Source organism: Canis lupus, chromosome X, assembly GCF_003254725.2.
Source record: "Canis lupus dingo isolate Sandy chromosome X, ASM325472v2, whole genome shotgun sequence".
NCBI lineage: Eukaryota > Metazoa > Chordata > Mammalia > Carnivora > Canidae > Canis > Canis lupus.
Genome location: NC_064281.1, coordinates 6,722,095 through 6,746,323, shown reverse-complemented (window position 1 = coordinate 6,746,323; position 24,229 = coordinate 6,722,095). Strand labels below are relative to the sequence as shown.

The window sequence follows — 24,229 nt, the reverse complement described above, 5'->3', positions numbered from 1 at the left end:
CCTGCACTGACCTCCCCACGGCCTTTGGCTCCCTCTTCAAGCTCCGCCTGCCTCACCTCCAAGACTGTGCGCACCAGCCTGGGGTGCCTGCCCCATCCACCCTCGGCCCCCCAAGACCAACGAGAAGCTCAAACACCGGTGAATGCTGCAAAGTACACCATCGGGGGGAGCAAAGTCCCCGGCGGAGCCCTCAGCCACTCACGAGCGGGTTGCTCCCAGGGCTTTAGAAGCCGAGTTCGCCAAGACTCGCCAAGGGGAGCACCCTTGGCCTTGAAGGGCCCGTCGCCGGGCGCTCCGCCGCCCGCTCAGCGGGACCCCCCGGGCAGCCGTCCGGGCTGCGGGGCTCGCGGGGGTCGCGCCTCCCAGGGCACTGACACGTGCTCCTCCTTCACTCCAACCACGGCCCGGTCCCACCGGGAGCCCTTCCCTCCGGTGCGCAGGAGCAGAGCCGGCGCCACGGCCCAGGGTCTAAACCGAGCGCTGCTGCTCAGCGTGGCTGCGGCACCTACGCAGCCCGGGTGTGTGAACTTCGTCTGCCTCAAATAATAACTGCTCTCTCTTAAAACGTGTAATAATCCTTTCTATTTCAGACATTCCCTGGTATTTTATTACGAATAAACTTTGGAAGTCGGGTTCCAAAACCATCTTTTCTGTCCCCGAGCTGCCGGGCAGGCGGCCCAGGAGCTGCCGTCGTGGGCTGGGGGTGCCCCCCGGGGCCCCGAAGGGAAACGCTGCCGGCAAGCGAGCTTACACTTTGCAGTCTTCCTTCAGGACCAGCCCCGCAAAGTTCTTCAGCTGGAGCACGTTCACGAGAAGACATTCGCTGGCACTGTCGAGCCTAGAGAAGGAGGAGGAGGCGGTCCACACGCTGCACGTGCCCCAGGGCGGAAGGCTCCTCGCCGCCGACCCCCAGCGGTGGCCCTCCACTGGGGGTGCCTGTGCACCCTCCCCCCAGACACGCGCACATCTGGAGGCACTTCTGATGTCGGGACTGGGTGCAGGCGGGAGGCCAGGTGTTACTGGCGCCTACTGAGCGGCAGCCAGGGATGCTGCTCGACATCCTCCAGCGCATAGGTCAGCCCCCAAAGCGAAGGAGGAGCCAGTCCCAGATGGCAATGGTGCCACCTCGACTGGAGTGATAAGTGAGCAAAACAAAGTCGTGGGGACACAAGCATCCTGCCGTGCCAGTCTGGACACTACTGATTACTGCTTTTCACCGAAACTATGATCAGAACCCAAAAAGCTTTGTGTGGCAGCCCACCTGGTTCCTCACTCTGGGCAGGAGGGGACCAGCCTCCTGCTCTGTGCAGTGGCGGACACAGGCGACTCCAGGTGGAATGTGTGGTAACTGCCCAGGGCTTTCTGTGCCCCCCACCTCCATGACGTCACAGCTCCTAGGGAGCTGTGATGCTCAGTGTTGGAGGACAGCAGTGGAGCTGCTCATCCTCATCTCTCCTTCCTGCCACCTGTGTCCCCTCACAGGAGACCCTGAAGTGGTCTGGGGGTGTCCAGGCCCAGAGCAGCACCCAGACCACAGGGGTCCCTGCATCTCTCCCAGCCTGGAAGTGTGAGTCACTGGGTGGGCCCAATCTAGAGGTCATCTCTAGTAACAACAGGGTAGGGCTCTCTTATACTCACAAAAATCCAACGTGGATCTGGGGCCCTTCATTACCACAAATGTCTCCGTGTGTAGACTCTTCAGTATCTTCACTCCTGAACAAACCAGAAAGCCACCGGGGTTATTCCACAGGGAACCGGTCACTGCAGCTTTAGCAGAAGCTCTCTCGTGTTAGGGGCGCTTCTTACCGAGAAGGGCTTTCTTAAGTTGTGACACAAATAAATAGTTTATGTGACTAAAAGGACAAAGCAGGCCCGTCATACCTCAGTGGGCACCTGCCTACAAAGTGCTCTTGTTTTTGAGAAAATAACTTGGGATACTTTTCAAAATCACATGTGCTATTCAGGGCAAGGTTCCAAACTAACTTTTAAACCATCTGTGCTAAGTGAAATGTCTGACAGACACCTGGAAGGAAACAATGACATCAAACATATCAAATCAAGATAAAGTCCAGAATCCCAAAAGCGTTTTATTGTTACAAACGGATTCCTCTAGCTTAGGAAAGAAGAGAAGGAGGGAGAACCTCATTTCTAATGAATGCCCTTTCTAAAAAGGCAGGTCTCTCTTGTACACCGGCTCTCCTTCCCCAGCTCTCATGGGCTTAGGCCTTCAACTGCCCAGGGCCTGCCTGGAGGAAGTCATCCTCGAACCACAGGAGGAGGGCCAACCTCCAGACGTCACACAGAAGCCAGAGGACTTTTCTTCGTGGGTTGCTGAGGTCTGACCTACCAGAGTTGAGAGAAGTCGGGAAAAGATTCTAGCCTTGGTGACACACACAAACCTTCAACATGCAGAAGTCCCAGGATGCATACGTTTTGCGCTTAACAGTAACACTGTGGAAAGTGGGCTTAGGGGTAAGATCTAACCTTTTAGTTGGAGGCTCAAATACCCCGCTATCGCTCGCGAGCGAATAATCCGACAGGCATGCAGACACTCGCCGTGCTCTCCTCTCCAACCTCTTGGCGCTATCTTCTCGAAGGGTCACTGCTACAAACAAGAGACACACCTGGGGTCAGGAGGTGACAGCACAGGAGGCCGGGGACCATGATGCTAAGAAATGAACCTCTAAGTTAGGCCACATACAAGTTACTAAGTGTTTCAGGGACATGCCATTATATATGCATCCATCATATATGCATGCATATGTTTGAATATGTTGCACTCAAAATCTTTTTGAATATTGAAAAACTGATGAAATAGACTTCTGGCTACTTCTTTAAAAGCTCTTTGAACAGTCACAAATCTCTCTTCACCTCCTTAATGAGCACACAGAACAGAATATGAAGGGGGGATGCCCATTTGTATCACACTTTGAAAGAGACCATCACACAGGAAAGACGGGGAAGAGATGTTACCCCGAATGTGGACAGTGCCGGTTACCTAAATGTATGCGAGTGGGGCATGGGGCATTTTTCATTTCCTTCTTTATGCTGCTTAGAATTTCCTGTATTTCATACACTAAACATATACTATATATTTTATCAGAAAAAAACATTTTTTTAAATTATCCAAATAAACCCTAACAAGACACAGTGACTTTCAAGTCAGAGGACCCAGCTGACCCCAGACTCAGCCTTTGGAAACGCTCCTATGATGGTGGTATCCTCCGCAGCAGCCCTGGGGCCAGACTGGCTTCCAAAATTGCTTTCCAGGGGTTAGCAAGCTACTGTTACTAGGCAGCTTATTTTTGCCTTGTATCCCTTCTGATCAAGAACTGAAAATAAGCATCAACATTCTTCCTTTCAGCATTTCATCAACTGTCTCTGTTCTTCCCCGCACAAGTTCCTTCCCACAAAGCCAATAAATGCAGGCATACAATCCTCCCGTGCTAAGCGTGAAGGTGCGCACAGGCGTCTCAACGCTTTCCAGAGCGGCAGGCTTGGTTCGAATACAGAAATTTAACACGGAGCCCCGAACTGAGCCTTACTCTGACATCGCCATGCCTCCCGTTAACAGCGCAGGTCCCTCTGGCCACTTTGCACTTCTCTTTAGCCATCTAAGTTCTGAACGTGAAAACCTGGGCATCTCTGCATACCTATGTTGAGGGAAATGTCCAGTCCAATGATGACCAGCTCGCTCAACTAAACCATTATTCACACACAACAGTTAAATCCGAACACACTAAACAGCATACAGGGCTGTGGTCTTCGGTCTTAACCACCTCAACTGTAGACAAAAGCTGACCTTCCAAAGGTCTGCAATGCCAAGCCTGGGCAGCTACAGGCATCTCCCTGAGGGTCAGGGACCAAAGCTGGCTCCAGTCTAGGGTGGCCGGAGGCAGGGACTCTCAAAGCCCAGCTCTTCTTGTCACTCCTGCCACAAGGGAGGCCCCAACTCCCCCAGCTGGGGACTGCAGGTGGAACTGTTCGTTGCGTGGATCTCTAGCAAACAAAGCTGCTCCCCATCTCCGGCCCTGGCCCTGCTGCTCAGCACGGCTCCTGGGCACAGCCTTGCATTCTCTCAAGGAAATAACACCAAGCAGTGACCCTAAGCACTTCTGGTTCACCCGACGGTACAACCCGCACAGAATGTCTCTCTCATTGCAATGGCAGTCCACGAGGAGAAAAAGGAAATGAAGGAATGAATCCTCACTGCTCCCAGGCTTAGTCCCCGCGCTCACGGAGCAACTGGAAGCAGTTGTTGGAAGGGAGTATGATGAACAGTCGTCCTGGGTGAAGAAAAGCGCACAGCAGATCCCACACTACATCCCCCCGCCGTCTGCTCTCGGGCTTCGAGGTGAGACGGAGCACAGGGACCAATGCCAGTGAAGGCAGGAATAAACAATCTTCCAAACCTGCGTTTTAAAAATCTCTGGCCTTTCCATCACGACAGACAGATATACACACGCTGAGACCTAAGGACATCAACACTGCTTGACGGAAAAAAATATAATGAAAGTCACATTTGGGGCAAAGCTGCCAGCTGGCATACACTAAAATAATGAAAGCCACTGAAGTCTGGGAAAAAATACAGAGGAATAAGTACTGCAAACTTTTAGAAAAGTTCTTATACAACTTTAGTAGCCAGAATAAACATTAATATTGAATTAATAATAATAGTAACTAGTGAGCTACGTTAAAGTACAACTATGCGGTCTGCCCTTCTCGGCCACACCCCCCCATCCTAAACACACTGATTCATTGCACAAAGACGTGCCTGCTGCCTGACCAACGAGGTGAAGGATTCCAAGGTCACTTACAGTGAACGTTTCTGTCGAGCCGCATGAGAAAAGAGATAAAAGAAAAGCACAAAGTGAAAAAACTGCAGAATTTAAGCCAACAATTTTAAACAGAGTATAATAAAAGTATCAGTAAACAGATGAACAAAATCAAGGTTTTCCCAGATTTAGATTAGTGAGTACTGATGGGAAATGAAAATAGGAAAAGATTTCAAATCATGACACATTTGACTTTTTTTTTTTTTTTTAAGATTTTATTTTTAAGTAACCTCTACACCCAACGTGGGGCTCGAATTCACAGCCCCGAGATCAAGAGTCGCACGCTCCACCGACTGAGCCAACCAGGCATCCTGACACATTTGGTTTTTAAAATCCCAGAAAGAGGGGCACCTGGGTGGTTCGGCGATTGACTGTCTACATTCCTCTCAGGGCGTGATCCCGGATCCTACGTCGGGCTCCCTGCAGGGAGCCTGCTTCTCCCTCTGTCTGTGTCTCTGCCTCTCTGTGTCTTTCATAAGTAAACAAAATCTTCAAAAAATAAATAAATAAAATCCCAGAAAGATAAAAGTATAGAAAATATTCAAAATGTTCAAGGTTAGAGTGTATTTTCCCACTCTCCCCTCCCACTGTCTGCGTCCTCGGATTGATTTAACACACAATGGAAGGAATTATTCCTAGAGCTGGCTTTGTAGGTTTGGGCAATCTTGAATCTTATCTTAGTAAAATGTCATCTTTCTTTTTTTTTTAATTTTATTTATTTATTCATGATAGACACAGAGAGAAAGAGACAGGCAGAGGGAGAAGCAGGTCCCACACCGGGAGGAGCCCGACGCAGGACTCAATCCCGGGACTCCAAGATCATGCCCCGGGCCAAAGGCAGGCGCTAAACCGCTGAGCCACCCAGGGATCCCAAATGTCATCTTTCTAAAACTCTCCAGAGGTCATACCTGAACTGTCCTCTTCCTCAGGAAACTAGAAAGTCAGAGGGAACTACATGACAGCAGGCATCATAAGCGGGGGGTGGAGTAACATAAGGACTAGAAGGATCTGTGCCAGCTTGTGAAGCTATGAGGACACTAGGCTCAAGCGTTCCCCCAAACGTCAAGAGAGGCAAGAAGTCACCCTGTGTCCATGCCTGAGGCTGGTTTCCCAACCCAGCACTCTGCGAGCACCCTCCACGACCAACGCATTCACTGAGTTAATGACTTCGAGTTGCAAAAGATGGGCACCGAGGGGGCACTTGACGGTGAGCACTGGGTGTCACACTATATGTTGGCAAATCGAACTCCAATAAAAACATATATATATAAAAGAAAAAAAAGAAAAGACCCAAGTCACCGGACAACGTCACACAAGAATTTACCACGAGGTGGCAGTATCTGAACCCAGCATAAAGCAAATACCTCCCCGCGGAAGGAGTCTGAACCATTATCCAGTCAGCCAGAGTGGGAAGAAAAAAGAAATCAGGATCAGAAATCGAGTCAGCCCTTCTCCCTCCCACCCTGCCTTTCCCCAGGCCCCCAGGCCCTGTGTGGACTTTCCGCCTCACGGCACCGATACTCTTGGGTCTCACCTTTTGAAGACAGGCTGGCAGGGAGGCAAGGCAGTGACCACGATCAGCTTAAGCAACAACGGATGTGTAATTTGGGCCCGATTTTGTATTTTCTTTTTTGAATGAAAGGAGTACACAGGGGGGCACTGAACCTGTGATCATGAAGAATGAAGTGAACGAAGGGCACCTGCACAGGTGAATTACAGAAGCAGCAGAGGTGGGAACATGAAAGGTGCGTTCACAAACACACAGGAGACACCCAAATAACAGATGCCAAAAAGCCACGGGACTGCCTCAGGGCCTCCCAGATTTCTGGTTCAGCATGTAGGTGCTAACGGGACTAAGATTCTCTTATACAGATGACAAGCAGTGTGGTTATATACAGAAAAGTCGGGGTAACAGAACGGGGGTGAATGGAAGAGCCATCAAGAGCGCCTTGCTCACGGGCAGGGAAGCCAAGACTCAGCCAAGTCCCAGGCGGTGCTCATGCCCACACAGCTAGCCAGTCAGCAGAGTCTGGGCCTCTAAGCTGCGAGGCTGACACCGTTTCCACCACACCACCCTGGCTGTGTCCTCATGTTTTCTCTCTGGCCCCTGCTGCTGAAGGAGTCCCCGGCACATGAGCAGAGTTTCTCAGCCTCAGCACTACTGCCATTTTGGCTGGGTCAGCCCTCGTGGGGCTGCAGGATGTGGAGCAGCATCCCTGGTGCCCGCACTCCCACCCCCCACCCGCACCAGAGGCCAGGGGCCCCTCCCTACCGCGGCCTTCAGTTGTGACAACCAGCCACTGACAAGCACCTACCAGGGTTCAAAAGCTCCCCTGGTTGAGATCCACTAAGCTATACAAATACCTGGTGTTTGCCTACACAGAATGGCTAAAACCTTTCTGCTGTAAATAACAGCTCAGGAACTCCAGGAATGAGACCTTGCTCTCAATCCTCTCTGGAACCTAAGGAAGTTAAAAGTTGCCACAATTTGGCTCAAGAAATCACATAAGGTCAAGGTACCAGGAGAGTTAGGGTCCGGGCCCCGCCTTGTGCATAAGCCATCAACTGGAATATTCTTTAGGACAAGAGTTCCATTTTCCACATGGGCTACAACCAGACAGGGCCTGGCACCAAGGAGAAGCTGAATTAACACTGACCAGATGGACAAAGTTCACGTTGCTCGATTTGGGGACCACCAGAGAAATCGCTTCGGTAGAAATGACGGATGCTTACCGGCACGTCTTTTGAAATTACACCAATTATTTTCATTCCCATGTTTGATAAACTACACCTTTGACAACTGTAAGGACACAGGATGAAGAGATGAAGTCACAGGGACAGAGGAAGTAGAGATTTCCACCGGCAGACACCGTCCACGTGCTGCTGTTGGGTGGCCCCCACCCTGGAAGGTTCTGGGAGCAGCTGCTGCCCAGGGGAGAGTGCGGTTCTCACCATCGTTTTCATCAATTAGGCATGTTCGGATAATAGGCCGAACACCTGGGAAAAGACGACTGTGCCATTTCCGTGACCTCTCCGGGCCCAGCGTGCAAGCCCCACGAGGAAAGCACGCAGCACACAGGCGGGCATGCTTCCCCACCCTGCCGACAGTCTGAAACCTAAAGCTCACTAGGGAACTGAAGAGCCAGCGGACTTCAGTGCAACGGCCCACGGTCTCTTCCCCGAATCTAAGAGCCTCCTCTTCCCCGGACGGAGGAAACCCCAGGACTTCTCGATACTTACTTGCAGCCGTGGGAGCAGTGGTCACTTGAGGTCCCCGCTCGCGAGGTCCTTCCCCATCCCCGGGGAACCCGTGTGGCTGAAGGGACACCGTGCCTGGCAAGTCTTCATCCCCCAAAGCAGAGGCCTGAGCCCGCAGTCTGTCAAGGGTACCCAGGCCGGGCACCTCGAAAGTGTCCCCCAGTTGGGTCAAGGGCGAGTCGCGGGAGGCCGGAAGGAAAGGCGTGTCCAAGGGGGAGCTCGGGGGGGACAGCGAGGACAGGGAGGAGCGCGAGGACAGAGATGCCAAGGACTGTGGTGTGTCCAGGGAGCGCCTCTGCTTGTGGAAGCCTGAAGGCACCGGGGGATCCAAGAAGGGGGCATCACGCCCCAGGGAGTCGAAGGGGATGAGATCGAAGCGCAGCAGCTGGCCACACTCGGCGTCAGGCTTGTCGTACTGTGGGAGGCCATAGATGTCGGTGAAGCTGACTGAGCTCAAGGACCCCCGGCTGGAGGCCAGCGAGCCCCGGCTGGAGGCCAGGGACCCACGACTGCTCCCCGAAGACACGGTCAGGGTGCTGGCAGACAGGCTGAAACGAGACATACCCCACACTCTTCGACGTGTGGCCTGAAGGCCCATGCTGGAGCCCCACTGTCCCCCACTGCCGAGCTGAGCACCTGGTCTGTTCCAGAGGGAACGACATCCAGCCTCATCCTGCCACCAACCAGAGCACGTCCTTAACCACTCACGAGCACTTCTAAGGCACCATCACTAATATTTCCTTCATTTCCCTCTGAGTGTCAGTAGAGAGTGGTAGGTAACATCAGGGAAACGTGCCTAACATCAAGTTCCAGCTCAAACGCGGACCAGCGAGTACACTGGGTCAAGTGATTTGTCCTCAGGACCGCCCCCCCACTTTGTCACTGGGGGCTGGGAGACCATCATTTCTACCTCAAGGCATTTTTAGGAGGAATGACAAAGAAATAATACATAGAAAGCCCTTCATATTACACTTCACCATACAGTAAGTACTGGAAAACAGAAGCTATTATTGAGCATGCCAATCTTCCGTTAAAAATGTTCCTATCATTTTTTTTTTTAAAACAACAAAATAGAACCATCCATGTGCATGTGGAGATGGATACACACACTTCGGAAGCTGCTAATTCAATCACAGAATCATTGGCCAAACTTGACTTCAGACTCGTTATTCTGCAGCCAACCTGGTTCTCCTCACATTCCCCGGATCCCACATGAGCAGCTCCTCTTAAAAATACAGCGTAGCCCCTTGCCACTGTGTGTGCCAGCACTTCGGGCTCTAAGTGCCGGGAGGAGGGAAACAAGCTAAAGGGGATGATGAAGTTCACGGACACGTCATTATAACGTGGTAATTCAGTACAGTTTCCTCTTCTAAAGCCACCTACCTTCCGAGGGGCGCCCGGATGGCTCAGCGGGTTAAGCGTCTGACTCCTGATTTCGGCTCAGGTCCTGATCTCAGGGTGGTGAGATCGCGGAGCCTGCTTGAGATCCTCTCTCTCCCTCTGCCCCTCCTCCCCTCAAAATCAGAATCAAAATAAAGAAAGTTACCCACCTTTTTAACTGGGACTGGAGATAGGACGCGAGGCGGGTGGCTTCTTCCAGCTGCATAAGGAGGCAATTTCTTTTTTCCTGAAGCAGAATCCTGTAGGTAAGAAAACAGGCCATTGGTGGATTTCAAAAATAGTGAGTTTATAATCTTCCCAATCAGAAATTCAACTGTAAATTCCCCCAAATGATTTAGGTTTCAACGACTAAGTTCTAATAACCACATCTGGGTCACAGACACCAAGATAACAGAGGCTGTTTCATCTTGCTTGAAACTGTGCCCCCAGCACCCTGTACAGTGCCTGAGCCACTGCAGGAGCTCCACAGATGGGGGGATGTGAACGGATGGGGTGGGGGGAAGGACAGGTGTGTGAACAGACAGAAGGGATGAGAGGCTAGACTAAAAGATGGACTCAGACACAGAGCAACACAGCAATCTACTGGAATTTCTTAGAACAAATCAGAGTCCCTCACTTAAGCCCTGCTCTGGGCAAAAATGCATGCAATTCTAAAATCCATAGAATTAAGATTAGATACAAATAAAACAGCAACTGTCACAGGGTTGAAGGTAATTTTTTTTCTTCTTTCCACTTTCTTCTTTCTTATTTCTGAAATGAACTTTCTCCACTGCACTAAGTCCACTGCGTAGAACAGAGCCCGACGCTACATGTGCTCAACAGTTACTGAATGAATATGCTTGCCTCACAACAAAACAGTCCTTATTTATAAATCAAACGATGGCATTTACTGTGTGACTGCGTGGGCACCCTTAAGACAGGTGCTCTGTCCTTTGACAGGGGAAAGGCTTTATGCTGTCCCAACCCCCAGTGACACTCACTACCCCAGCGCAGACTTCCTACCTCACAACGAGGGCCCTGAGCCAAGACAGGCAGACTGGCCAAGCGGCTGGCACATCTCAGTCCTAAGACACCGACCTTCCTCACTTTGTCCTGGCTCCACACCGGGTCTAAGGCCCCCTAGTCTTCCCAGGGAAAGCCTCCTGCCTCAGGGGCCCGTGCCGGTTAGCGGCAGATCCGGAGGACACACGTGGGCCAAATCAGTCCCAGGAGAGGGCTCTACAACACAGGACTCAGCTCCTGGGCTGGTCCCACAAGAGACTCCCTCAGCTGCACGAGCCTGGCGGGCCCAGTTTCTAAACCTGGGCATCAAGGGTAACATCAGCTCCGTGGGGGTCCGTAGATTTGTATTCTGGGACCCCAGCACTCATGTGGGCTAGCATTTCCATGTGGCGAGGGCAAAAACAGTCAAGGGTGCATGAGTGTGGGGTCCTGAGAAGCAGGTGGCATTCATGGGACAGACTCCACCCCCCCTTAAGAGAACCAACCCAATGAACTCCCAGCCCCTCCTACCCAGCACACACACAACAGAATACCAAGGGCACAGAAGCACAGATGAAAACTTCAGTTCACAGCCCCTTTCAGACTCAAAACTCCCTGTTTGAGTGAAGTGACGGGGCACATGATCATGTTAAGCAAACTAAAATTCACTCTACCTATTCCGATGAGCTGGGCTCTGCAAATACCACTTCCCGCCAATACAGACATCAGCCACTAATGTCCCACACAGACCTCTATTAACGATGAATATCAAGCATCGATAGCCCCCATCACATACTGAGAACAAACAGGTGATTAGATAACAGGTATCAGGGCATCTGTATGGATGAAATAATTCAGGTGACCATTAAACTGTATGTACAGAATGCTCATACAGATTCAGCGTGTGGTCCTTTAACACACTGGATTTTGGGCAGCCCGGGTGGCTCAGCGGTTTAGTGCCGCCTTTAGCCCAGGGAGTGATCCTGGAGACCCGGGATCGAGTCCCGCGTCGGGCTCCCTGCGTGGACCCTGCTTCTCCCTCTGCCTGTGTCTCTGACTCTCTCTCTCTCTCTCTCTGTCTCATGAATAAATAAATAAAATCTTTAAATAAAAAAAAAGCCACACTGGATTTTAAGGTCCAGTAGATTATCAAATGCCGGGGAGTAGGGTGCTTTCCAAAGCTCAGCTGATACCCACAGATAAACTTCTGGCAGCTGTGAAATGTGCAAAGCCGGCCCAGCCTGCGACACAGCCCCTGATCATGCGTGGCGAGTGGAAGCCGGGAGCCGGGCACACACCGGGCTGAGCACAAGGGCTCGGGATGCTAGGCCAGCTTCACACCCTCGGCGCCAGCAAAGCACCCAGCACAGACTGAGGAGAGGCACATCTGAGACCGGCCACATGCCAGGCTGCCGGCTTCCTGCTGCAACAGAGAGCGTAGATTTTCCTGGTGGAAACCTAAGTCGCAAGCCACGGGGCTCCATCTCCGTGCCAGCGCCTGCCTCCCACCCTCCTGCTGCCAAACCCCATCTGTCCAGGCCGCTGGCGGGCAGACAAGGGGAAAGCACTCCGGTAGTGGGAAGGGGCGGGGGCTGAGCCGGGGGCTCCCATCTTCCCGCCCTTCATCCCCTCCTGCTTCTGAACACGAGCCCAGGACCAAGCTGGCACCACCCGCAGAAGAGAGGGAGCACGTTCCCTGCACCTCCTGCCTTCCCGCTACTTGGCAAGAAAACACAGCAGGCGGTAGATCCCTGAGTACCAACACTCAGGACCGATCCTGCCCAGTGCAAGTTCTCCAATTTGGCTTTTCCACCTGGTTCTTCACTCGGAGCTGAGGCCTGCATGCTCCCAAAACCGCGGGAGCCAGCGCACCTTTCCGTGGCGCCCTGCACAGATGTGGCCCGGGCCCGCTGGATCTCCTCCTCCAGGCGCCTCCTCTCCTCCTCCAGCCGGGCCACGTCTTCCACCGGCCTTCTCTGCTGAATGATGAGCTGTAGCTCTTGGAGCAGGGCTTCCTTCTCCTTGATGAGCTGCAGCCGGTCCCTGTCGGCCTCGGCCAGACCCGGCCAGGACTCGTTATCAAGCTGGGCCAGCTGCTGCTGGATAGTCGAGACTCTGCAAGAGATGGGCCCAGAAAAGTCCGTGAGGTCAAAATACACCTTCACACCTTCTCAACACCATCACACTGAGTCTAGAAACTCACTCTGCTAAGTAAATACTGACATTATTGCACCGAGTGACCCTTAAATGACAAAAACAAAGCATTGGGAAATTGCGGGTAATAAAGAGAGTGTGGAGGTCCTCTGCATAACCTCCCTGGCCTAGGAGATCAGGGAGGGCAGGAAGCATGGCATGCTCGTGTCAAAGCACTGATGAAAAGGCTGACATCCTCCCACGGCCGTGCACTGTGCTGTCTCAGACCCGAGCCCTGCTGCACGGCACCGACCCAGGGCAGGTGGAACCAGCTCCTCTCCCTGCGGCTCCCATCGTCAGTAGCTTAACACGGTGCTGGATGTGCTAGAGACGCTTCTGGCTTCCCGCCTGCACTGCCGCGCCTCACCGCCCACACCACCTGGACACGACGGGAGAGACACCCCCCCCCCCAAGTCCGGCGCTCCCGTCTTCCAGCTCGGTGGGCCCTTTCCGGCACCAGGGACCTTGAGCATGGGGACATTTGGAACACCTCGCAGAGAGCACACACTCAGCAAGAGCCAAACGCACGAACTGGGAGCAAACACAGCAGCAAATACACAAAAGCATGAGAGTCGGCTCCGCTAAGCGTGCCCGCGGCATGAGCTCAGCAGGGGCGTGCAAACCAGCCAGCCTCGCTAAATGTATCAGCACAACCATCCTCCAGGTGTCAAATACGGGCTCTGGGGTCACTTTCCACGTGCCTAGGTCTCCGCGTGCTTGCTTGGTGCACACACTGCATCGCTTTGCGTCCTGAGCTGTTGCTGAACACAGGTGAAATGAGATGGAAGTGGCTCATGTTTTCAGAGCACCCTTTCACAGGCAGAGGAGAAGGATTTCCGCCCCTCAAGTTTAAGCGAGGCTAAATACGAGGGCTATCTGTTTTCAGACAAACGAGGGATGCTGGACTCGCCCTGACCCCGGTGCTGTGGATGGCAGATGTTGGCATACATGCCCAAAAAATAAAATCCAGAGACTTCTCTGAGGTCACAGAGAGTTGTGAAGACAGCGAAGGGGCAGGGGCACATGGCCCTGTATCCTCTAAGGCAGCGACTCTCCAAGTGGGGTCCCTGAGCGGCAGCCTTGGCATTAGTGGGAGCTTTGTGACAAATGGAAACCTCAGGTGCCACCCGAAGGCTGTTGCATGTGACACTCTGGGGATGGGGGTGGGCAATCCGGGCTTTAACAAGTCCTCCAGGTACTTCTGATGCTTAAGTCTGAAAACCTTCTGCTTTCAGGCAGCCCAGCCTGGTCTGGAGCATCCTAATTGGCCATGCAGCTCTTAGGGGCTTGCATTAGGTTCCACTGTAATGATCCTCACTAAAATAGGAATGGCAGGAGGGCTCCTGACACTACCCTGTCCCCTGCCCAGGGCACACAAACTAATCAAAGCTGGCATCCCACCTGCTAGGTCCAGACCTCAGAATCCTTCCTTGTGCTCCCTTGCAGATACCGCCTATCAACTGCTGTCAGTCCTCATGTTAAAGCCCGTTGGCCAGCCCTGCACCAGCTCAGGCTCCTCTTGAGCTAGACATGAGCCTGGGGACTACCCAGCCTGGCTGGAGGGCTGGGTAAGACACCTTCAGATACCAAACCAATAAAACAATAACAAAAACAATAACACACACACACACACACATACACACACACACATACACACACACAAAAAGAGTAGGGGTGTCTGGTGGCTCAAACATCTGCCTTTGGCTCAGGTCATGATCTTAGGGTCCTGGGATGGAGCCCCACATCACATCAGGCTCCCTGCTCAGCAGGGAGTCTGCTTCTCTCTTTCCCTCTGCCCCCCTCCTCCCTCCCTGTGCTCTCTCTTTCTCTCTCTCTCAAAAAAAAAAAATCTTTTTTTAAAAAGAGTATACAAGTTATAGTTTAAACATGCACATTTTACTCAAGTCCAATTCCCTAAGAAGGTAAAGAAAATAGCTGAACGTCAGTAGCTTTATTAGGCAAGTTCTTTCCCAACTTAAAACTAATTTCCTGAAAATGTGTTGGAAAATGGTGCCAAATCATGTCACTGAAAAATACTACTGGCAGAGGCAGCTGACCAGGGCTAGGAATCCAACCAGGCTCAAGCATCCATCTATGTCTAATTAGTGTAATGAAAATTTATGGCAGTCATATAACTGAAGCCCAAGGAAAATATACTCCAAGTCGTCCCATAAATAAGTTAGTGCCAAATCAGACATTATACCCAATGAAATTTCTGGAACATTCTACTGGAGATCAAGACAAGCCAAAAGTAAGGAATAAATATGAAAGAGATGAACAAACCTAAGCAAATCCATTGTGTCCTCATAATTTTTCATTTAATTTATCTGATCAATCCTCAAGAAAGTCTCTCTGAACCCAGCTAAAGTTAGCCATATGGAGCATCTGGGTGGCTAGGTTGGTTAAGCATCTGCCTTCGGCTCAGGTCATGATCTCGGGGTTCTGGGATTGAGCCCTGCATCAGGCTCCCTGCTCAGTGGGGAGTCTGCTTCTCCCTCTGCCCCTTCCTCCACTCATGCTTTCTTTCACATGCTCTTTCTCAAAATAAATAAATAAATAAAATCTTTATACAAAAAAATAAAGTTAGCCATTATTACTTGGTAACATATACTAATTCTCACATATATATATACTACAAGCACACACATTTGAAAAAGCACTCCCTTTGAGTTTTCTGAGGTGTACATGGAAGGTGATCCAGATTCCATGTGCGCGGACCAGGTGTGTCAGCTGCTGCTCTACAAGCATTCAAGTTGCTGAGGGCGGCAGGAGCTCCAACCCTAGATAATCCTACTCTATCCAGGCAAATCTCAAGTAATATCCACTATCAGAAAAAAGAATGAAGGAAGGAAAGAATTAAAAGCGGGAAGAGAGGCAAAGGGCAAACTTCTTCAAAAGGTCTGTCCAACAAAGGTAAAGAGAAATAGTACTGGGGCCGAAGTGAAGCACAGTACTGTGACTTTGTACAGCTTACAAGGGAAACATGCACAGACACAGGGCAAGGGACAACCTCTGTAGCAGAAACAAAATCTGGATGAAGTTGACGTCATGCGACCCATCTGGAAAAGTTGTTTGAGCTGCGCTAAACACGAGGCGAGCATGTCTACGCTTAAGACAAGTGCTTTTTAAAATAATTAAATTGCACAATGATGCAAATGATTGCATGGTCATCTCCGAGCTAGCTATGAATCTAGAAGAATACCGATATATATTGCCAAGTGCCATTTTTTCCCCTATATCCAAACTCCAGACGCAGACATCTGGGGCCTGCTCTCAGCCAGGTTGAGAGTGTGGCACATATGTCTCGCCTGTCTGCACTGGAAGCCAAAAGCTCTCGAAGGATTCCTTCGATGATTTCTTGTGCACTCACCAAGGGACAGACAAGACGGCTTTACCTCTGACGCAGTATGCCTCGTCTACTGTGCTGCTGGCCTAGAAACAAGCCATCTGCGAGGAGTATGCTTCGTGCATTAGGTTTACTGGAGGGAACAGACTTGGCACCTAAGGCTAAGTAAGCACAGACGTAGAGGTACAGCGCCCCTTCTTCTACATCCACACCACACAGCTGAGCCGAAGGCCGGAGCCCCACTCTGGCAAGTACTATTTTTCTAATTCTGCACAATATGAGAAAAACAATCTCTAGAAAGCCTCCCCCACCCCACTGCCCACTGAAATATCATTTGGGTGAAATTAAATACATGAAAGCAAAGCAAGGTCATGATTAAAGTTTGCAAAAAAGAAACTTTCCCAAGGTCATTTTTAAAGAAAACTGAGAGCAACTTAAAATTGGTGAGGGCTTTTTTTTTTTTTCCTATTAGTCAACTTTAATCTGTATTGATATTAATTTTTGATAGGTAATACATTTTATGGCCGATATATAATCTCTCACAAATGCCTTTAAAAGCTTTAAAATATATGTCCCTGTGCTCAGGATAGAGAAGAAATGAGAGCAAACCCTCATTCAAGCATTCAGGTTTCATATTTATTATGTGATCTCCAAATTCTGTTCCTTGAACAGGTCTAATGCAGACAGAAATAAAATATGAATTATTTTTCCCTATTTTTCCCTGAACACGTTTTCTATTATAAACCAGGCACCATTAAACCATGAATGGAAACCTGCATTTATGCTGCAAAAGCTTCTGCGCCCCTCACAATTCACATGGAAATCCTAAATGTGATTTGCATTTTTATTTTTAGAAATGCACTTTTAATATAACACTTTTGAGGTATATTTTATATATCCAACATAATCCTTAATTATTGGAATTTATACCTAAATTCTGCAGCCTACTATATTTTTGCAAGTTCCTAAAATACGGTTGTTTTCTGGAAGAGAGACCAAACTCCAGGCAAGCCATGGTCCCATCTGGTTATGGGACATGACGGACCCCAATGCCACATTCCAGGGCAGGGAGTCAGCTTAGAAACTTGTGCCTTCAGATTTTAATCTCAGCTACAGATTTGATACTTTGTATGTTTTCTCTCCTGAGTTTTCTTTTTGCAAAAACCCATGTAAGTGAAAAGCAAAAGTTCAAGAAAATCTCAGCTGAGATCTAGGCCAGATAGATAAAAATCACTGCAGCTGATTGAATTAAATATCAATAAACTGGTGTCCATTTGGCTCAGCTCTCTATCCTAAAGGAAAATTCGAGAAGTCTGAATCTAGAATATGTGGTGTAGGCAGGATCTACTAACACCCCCAAACCTCTCCCTGCCCTCATGCCGTGTCCCCTTTGAGCATCCAGAGCTTTAGAGAGTGACTTCTTTAAATGAAAAGGACACCTGCAGGGTTCTTTCTCTTGGCCTGAGTGGGGAAGGAGGAGCAACAGGGCCTAGGATGCTTTCCCGTGTTTGCCCCAGGCTGTGCCTCACCCCCAAACCCAGATCCACAGTCACTGGAGAGATGCAGGAAAACACCAAGCGACTGATCCAATTCGACTGGAATCCTAACACTACAGTGATTCCTGACAACAGACGAACAGCAGGACCCATCCCGGCAACAAACACTAAGACACAGAGAAACTGGATGGGCCAAATGTTTTGTTCCTATCTGTGCTGTGAGGGTTTCTATGGAAACAGCTACAGTTTGTGCACAGTTCTGGAACAAGAGCTCTTAGGTTTAAAATAAGGAACTGTCTGCATCACTGAAATTACTTCAAGACTTGTTCCTCCAAGCTGGCTTTGAAAAATAAAATTCTACAACTTTTAACCAATAATGTGAAAATACCCCTATCATAAGATCTGCCTTGAGAATCCAAAGTGATGTTCCCAAAGGGAAACAAAGAAGCAGTTGTTTGGGTACATTTCACATGACCCTGAGTTGAAAACATGAAACTAATCACCATGATAGTTGTGGTTTGGTCCAGGGAATTCTCCAGCACTCCCGCCACCACTTGGAATTATGAGTCCCACTTCCACAAACTTCCTTTAAATGTGACTACATCCCGATTACTTCTGATTGTCTAGAACCGCTGCACTTGGATGATTTCCCAACTCTGGAAAACATCTCAAATCTAGATACGCAAGGGAAGACTTCTCTGAAATACACACTCGCACAGACTTCTCCCCCCAACTCAGAAGTGGTAAAGCCCAGGAGGTTTTGCAGAGGGTAGGTGGGCTGAACTTCTCGGGGTCGGGGGTGGGGTGGGGGGGTGATGTCCACAGGTGAGGCAGTAGAAATGACAAGACCAAACGCCGAACCGTACCACTCAAATAATTCAAGTCCTGCAGCAAAAGAAAAAGTCACCTGCCATTCCCAGCCTCAGAGGGAAAGAGCAGGAAGGACGCATGATTCTTTGCTAACGCTGCCAGTTGACGCGATGCACTTTGCCCCGCATTGGTGGGTGAACTGCTTTCCTGTACGGGGGCCACCCTCCTGCAGTGACACTCATGGGACTGTCACGGACGTGGCCACGTGGAACGTCCCCGGACAAAACATCACAGCCACTGTGCTTTGGGTGTGGTCCTCACTGCTTGGGTTCTTAAATGTTAATGTCAGTTCTAGATTTGGTTCTTGGTGGAGAACTGCCTGCCACTGCACTCCTCCCTCGTCTACACTGTTCTAATCATGTGTCCCATTTGGAGGCAGTCTGAAAAAACAGAATCGGCAACCAGAGTAAAATCTCTGATGTGGTTCCGGGTGATTCCGCTCCTGGGACCTGATGACACCGACCCTCCCTCATTTCCCACATCTACTGCGGGGTAGGGACGCGAGGCCATCCTGACCGTGGTCCCACAGTGTGTCCCCATCCAGCGCCTGGCCAGGTGTGGCTGGCCATCATATGATGCACAGCTGAGGAGGTTACAAGTCAGGCCTCACTTGCTCACCAGATCCAGAAAGCAGATCTAGAAGAACTGACATCAGCAACTAGAGACCAAATCAAAGACTCCATGGGGACTGGAAATGTGCCCTGCAGCCACCACAGGGAACCAGAACCCTGGGTGCCCAACAGAGGGCACCACGATCACAGGCTTGGTGAACAGGAGTTGAGGGGCTCTGCCGACAGGAATGCTTCACAGACATCCTAAAGCAGCTTCAAGTCCGATGAAAACACAAACTGAGTATCAAAACTCAAGATCCACCTTTAAATGAGCCACGATGTCCTTTGACAGATGAATGGATAAAGAAGATGTGGTCTATATACACAATGGAATATGACTCAGCCATCAGAAAGGACAAATGCCCACCATTTGCTTCGACGTGGATGGAGCAGGAGGGGATTATGCTGAGTGAAGTAAGTCCATCGGAGGAGGACAATCATCATATGGTTTCACTCATACAGGGAATACAATAGTAAAAGGGATTATAGGGGAAAGGAGGGAAAACTGAGTGGGAAAAATCAGAAAAATGAGAGACTCCTAACCCTGGGAAATGAACAAGGGGAGGTGGGCGGGGGGATGGGGTCACTGGGTGAAGGGCACTGAGGAGGAAACGTGATGGGAAGAGCATTAGGTGAATATATGTTGTCAAACTGAATTTAAATAAGAAAATAAAAATTTTAAAAATGATCCTCGGCCATGAAGGGAGCCACAGAGAACTCTCTTCCGGGCCATTCTCTTCCTTCAGTTCCAGGGAGCCATCTACGTCACACCTGGCACAGGTCATACTCAGTAGAGGTCACACTCGGCACAGGCCAGTGTGACTTAAGGAAGGGGGACAGGCCGATGTAGGGCTGCCAACTTTTTATTTTCCCAAGTATAGATTTTGAAGACACCTACTCGCACTGTCATCATTATTTTGTAAAAGAAAGAGATCTTAACAAACAAACAAAAAAGATCAGATTAAGAGTTCTCCGCATGGACAAAAAGCCAATCGGCTTGATACAAATCCGTCGCTGCCCTCCTTTGCCCTGTGCACTATGGACCAGGGACACACCTTGGGGCAGTGCTTGGGCAGCAGTCTGTCTGTCCTCCCCCTGCTATTCCTTCTCTGTTCCCTTCCCGATGCCCTTTGCCAGCATCTCCTCCTCTTCTGTGGGTCCCGGGGAGGTGAGTGTCTTCTGAGGCTTTACTTCCTCTTCTCTTTTCTGCTCACTCCTACCCCGATTCTCTTGGACTTCTGACTTCCATCCTCTGGCCAAGTTCCCTCTCACTAGGTCATCGGCTATGGGACTTCCTTATGACCCAGCCCCAAATTCTCTTCCTTTCTCAGCGCATGCTCTGTCCCAAGGTGAGCTCAGCCACTCCACGACTTAAGCACCATCTATATGCTCAAGATTCCCACACTCCTGCCTCGAGCTGCCCTCCTGGACATGTCACCATTTGGATGGCTCACACTGAACACTCCCAACTCAAAAGTCCTAGAATGCCCAGCAATTTCAACGCCTTTCCAAGGCACTACTGGCTCCCCATGACGTGGCCCTGCTTCCCAGCTCATGGCATCCTCCATCCCACTCCTCACTCCCCTTCATTCTGTAGCTACAGGTGGGCCAGGCTGACTCAGACTGATCCCCCCACCCACCACATACACACACACACACACACACACACACACACACACACACACTTCCTAAGAAACTTGCAATTACACAACTTTCCACCCTGTTCTGCTCCCCTCTGGCTGAGAAGTCCTTCCCAGGCGCATAGACAGCCAGGATCCCAGCATCCTTCAGGGTGCAGCTCCAAGGCCGTTTTCTCCAGCACCCAAAAAGATAATTCATTACAGAAATACCCAAGACCACGAGCCTTTTCAGATGTCCACGAAGGGTCAGAAACGGCAAACTGAGCTCGGTGTGATTACATACCGTGCGAACACAGTTCTTAAAATGGAAAGACCACCCCTGCCTCTGGTAGAACCCTAAAGACATGCATATCTTGATGCCTTTTTTCTCCTCAGATCAAGAGGAAATATCCCAAGGCTCACATCAGGACATGGGCCTGGGGGTCGGAAGCCAAGGAGCAAAGCAGTCAGCCTAGAGCTGACCTGGGCCCCCAGGACTCCTCCTGCTTGCCCACTAGCAGAAGCAAAGGCCAGATAGCAAATGTGACCAACTGGAGCCCTCGTTTACTCATTCAATAGATATTCAGTGAGTATTTAGCTACTGGAATTATAGCACTGACCTAAGCAGACAAAAATCCCTGCCCGTCGGGGGTTTATGTGCTTGGAGAGAAAAAAACAAATGATTAAAAACAAAACAAAACAAAACATGTACAGAGAGAATGGGTTAGGTGATTACATTTGCTCGGAGGATCAGGGTGATGGGGACGGGAATGGGGCATGCTACTTTATTCTGTATGATCAGGGACGCGTGTCTGACAAGGTGACCAAGAGGAGAGCAGAAGCCACCTGACAATTTGAGACAAAGCATCCCACGGTAGGCAGAGGAAACAGCAAAGGCCAAGGGCACTGCGTGAGATTTCTCTTGCAGCTGTAACAAAAGATCACAGACTTGGTGGCTTAAAACAGCACACATAATCATCTTACAGTTCCAGAAGTCAAAAATCAAAAAAAGGAAAAAAAGGACAGGGCCGTGATCCTTCTGGAGGCTCTAGGAAAAAATCCATTGCATTGTTGTTTCTAGGGGCTGCCCACAGGCCTCGGCTCGTGGCCCACACCACTCTGATCTCTGCTTCCCTCCTCATATCTCTATCCCAGACTGTCCCTCTTCTAAGGACCCCAGGGATGACATTGAGCCCACACGGATCACCCAGAATCATCGCCCCATCTCAAGGTCCTTAACTTAGTCCCATCTGCTGTGGAAGGCAATACAGCCATAGGGCTGGGGGATGAGGCTGTGAACACCTCGAGGAGGCCGTGATTCTGCTGACTCCAGGCACTGAATCCGGAGTTCACCTGGCAGGTTTGATACCTGGCGTGTCTGTGGAATACCGGGGAGCCGACCTGCCTGGAACAGGCAGAGGGAGGAATACGGGGCAGTGGGCTAATGCCCTGAGTTCGTGGAAAGCTGCTCCTGTGGACCCTCATTGCCTAAACACAGGAAGGATTTAAGAGCCAAATAGAAGCCCGAGAATAAGGTTTATCAGCGAAGGTAGGACTGACACCCCGGGCCACCTAAGTCGTTGCTCTGGGGTTGCCCTGTGCACTGTGGGTCGTTCAGCAGCCTCCCTGGGCTCCACCCACCAGGTGCAGCACCCTGTCCCTGGTCAGGAGGACCACAGATGTTCCCCGGGGAGAAGCTGCTTCCTTCAATGATTGAGATAATGTGGAACAGAGGAATGATAGCACCTACCATGTTCTGAAAGGATCACTTGTCTTAAAAAAAAAAAAAAATTCAGACATAGCAATTAAAATAACCAAAAGTCACACAAATTATGTTGCACCACACCAGGAAATGCACCATTCACACAAGGGAGAAGGACAGGACAACTGAGAGAAGGTCTCTGCCTGTTACTCCAGTACAATTTACAAAGAATGAAGATGTTTAATGACGCTAAGCAAATATGAAAATCGGGGCTCCCCATGACCATTGGTGGCAGTGCAAAAGTGGCTAAGTCATTTTGGGGGTATCTATCAAAACTTTTTCTTTTCTTTTTTTTTTTTGTAGGCTCCACACAGGGCTCGAACTCAGGACCCTGAGATTGAGACCTGAGCTGAAATTAAGAGTCAAACACTCAACCAACTGATCCACCCAGGCGCGCCTATAAAACTTTTCAATGTACGTGCTTTTACACCCATACATTTCACTAAGTATCAGTCCAAGGACACAGTCAGTTCTTCAAGGCTGAGGCCATTAAAAGATATGCACTGTTTGTGGAAAGGAAGAACTGCAGCCATCTAGGTAGGATGTCTGTCCACAGAGGGATGCTAAGCTATGCATCCATACTACATTTAACTACACTGTACTTAATTTATTTAAATGTTTAGATAGAAGCCAATGCCACACCAAACCATTAATTGTGGGAAGTGCAATGAGAGAAGGGGAAAGAGGGTGGTCTCTATGGATTGTGCCTGTGACAAAAACAATGTATTCGTGTACTATTTTTGTAATTAAAGAGAAGTGGGATGCCTGGGTGGCTCAGAGGTTGAGCATCTGCCTTTGGCTCAGGTAGTGATCCCAGGATCCTGGAATCGAGTCCCGCATCGGGCTCCCCGCAGGGAGCCTGCTTCTCCCTCGGCCTGTGTCTCTGCCTCCCTCTGTGTCTCTCATAGATAAATTTTTTAAAAAGGGGAGAATACAAGTGGGCATGCACATCTGTAAACATGCATGTGTTATGTGTATGTACAAGCACACACAGGCATGTGCTTCTGACTCTGGCATGTGTGTACAGACGTGTACATACGCAACCCCAGCAGATACTGTCCAGGTGTGGGTAGGGAGAGGTCCTCGCCCCCAGGCAGAGCCACTGATAAACTGATATATTTCTGTTAGTTGGGGAGGAGTTTATCTCCCAAATAGGTTAAAGACCATGTAAAATAGCATCGCATAAACCACACAATTTTTCTGAAATGCCCAGAACAGGGCAGGTACTGGGTAGAAAGAAGTACAATCTCCCACTCTCCCAGCAGCTTCTCTGCCCACTACTGTGGGGTGTGGATGAAGCTCCTGGGGTCACCCACACAGACCGGCCAGCAGGAAATCACACAGGGATGGGCCCGGGCCCGCTGGGGCAGCACAGTCCTCCAGCACAGAGCAGGGGTTCTCAGCCTCAGCACTGGTGACATATGGGGGGATCCTTCTCTCTGTGGGGCCCGCCTATGCACCACAGGATGTTGAGCAGCAGTCTTGGGCTCTACCGGCTAGATGCCAATAGCAGGTCCCCCGGAGTTGTGACAAACAAAAATGCCTCCAGACACAGCCAGAAGTCCCCTGGGGGTAAAGTCCTCACTCTCTCTGTTGGGAACCACTGTGCTAGTGGGAAAAGGACAGGCAGTGCTTGAGCAAGCCAATCCAGGACGTCTTCACAACGTGTGTCTGATATTTAAATGTTGCCAATGCAGCCCAGAAGGGCGTTTCTGTCCCACAAAGGCTGAAGCAGGGGGCAGGGCTCCCCCAGCCCCATCCCACATAGCTGCAGCGCATTTCCTAACAAGGTCCTGGAAATCCTGATCCTGAGATATCACTGTCATTTAAAAGATACTGATGAAATGCAGTGTCTTC

At 50.2% G+C, this 24,229-nt stretch overlaps 1 protein-coding gene across 2 annotated transcripts in view; it reads right to left on the bottom strand.

The window, feature by feature from the left end:
- WWC3 (WWC family member 3) overlaps positions 1-24,229 on the bottom strand; it is a 120,403-nt gene that overhangs the window by 16,432 nt on the left and 79,742 nt on the right. For both annotated transcript variants that reach the window (XM_025436289.3, XM_025436296.3), the window contains 6 exons: positions 12,348-12,590; positions 9,644-9,733; positions 8,076-8,641; positions 2,485-2,605; positions 1,639-1,713; positions 752-838 (listed from right to left, as the gene is read on the bottom strand). In XM_025436289.3, coding sequence (XP_025292074.2) covers positions 752-838; positions 1,639-1,713; positions 2,485-2,605; positions 8,076-8,641; positions 9,644-9,733; positions 12,348-12,590 — 1,182 coding nt within the window. The remainder of the gene's footprint in view (positions 1-751; positions 839-1,638; positions 1,714-2,484; positions 2,606-8,075; positions 8,642-9,643; positions 9,734-12,347; positions 12,591-24,229) is intronic.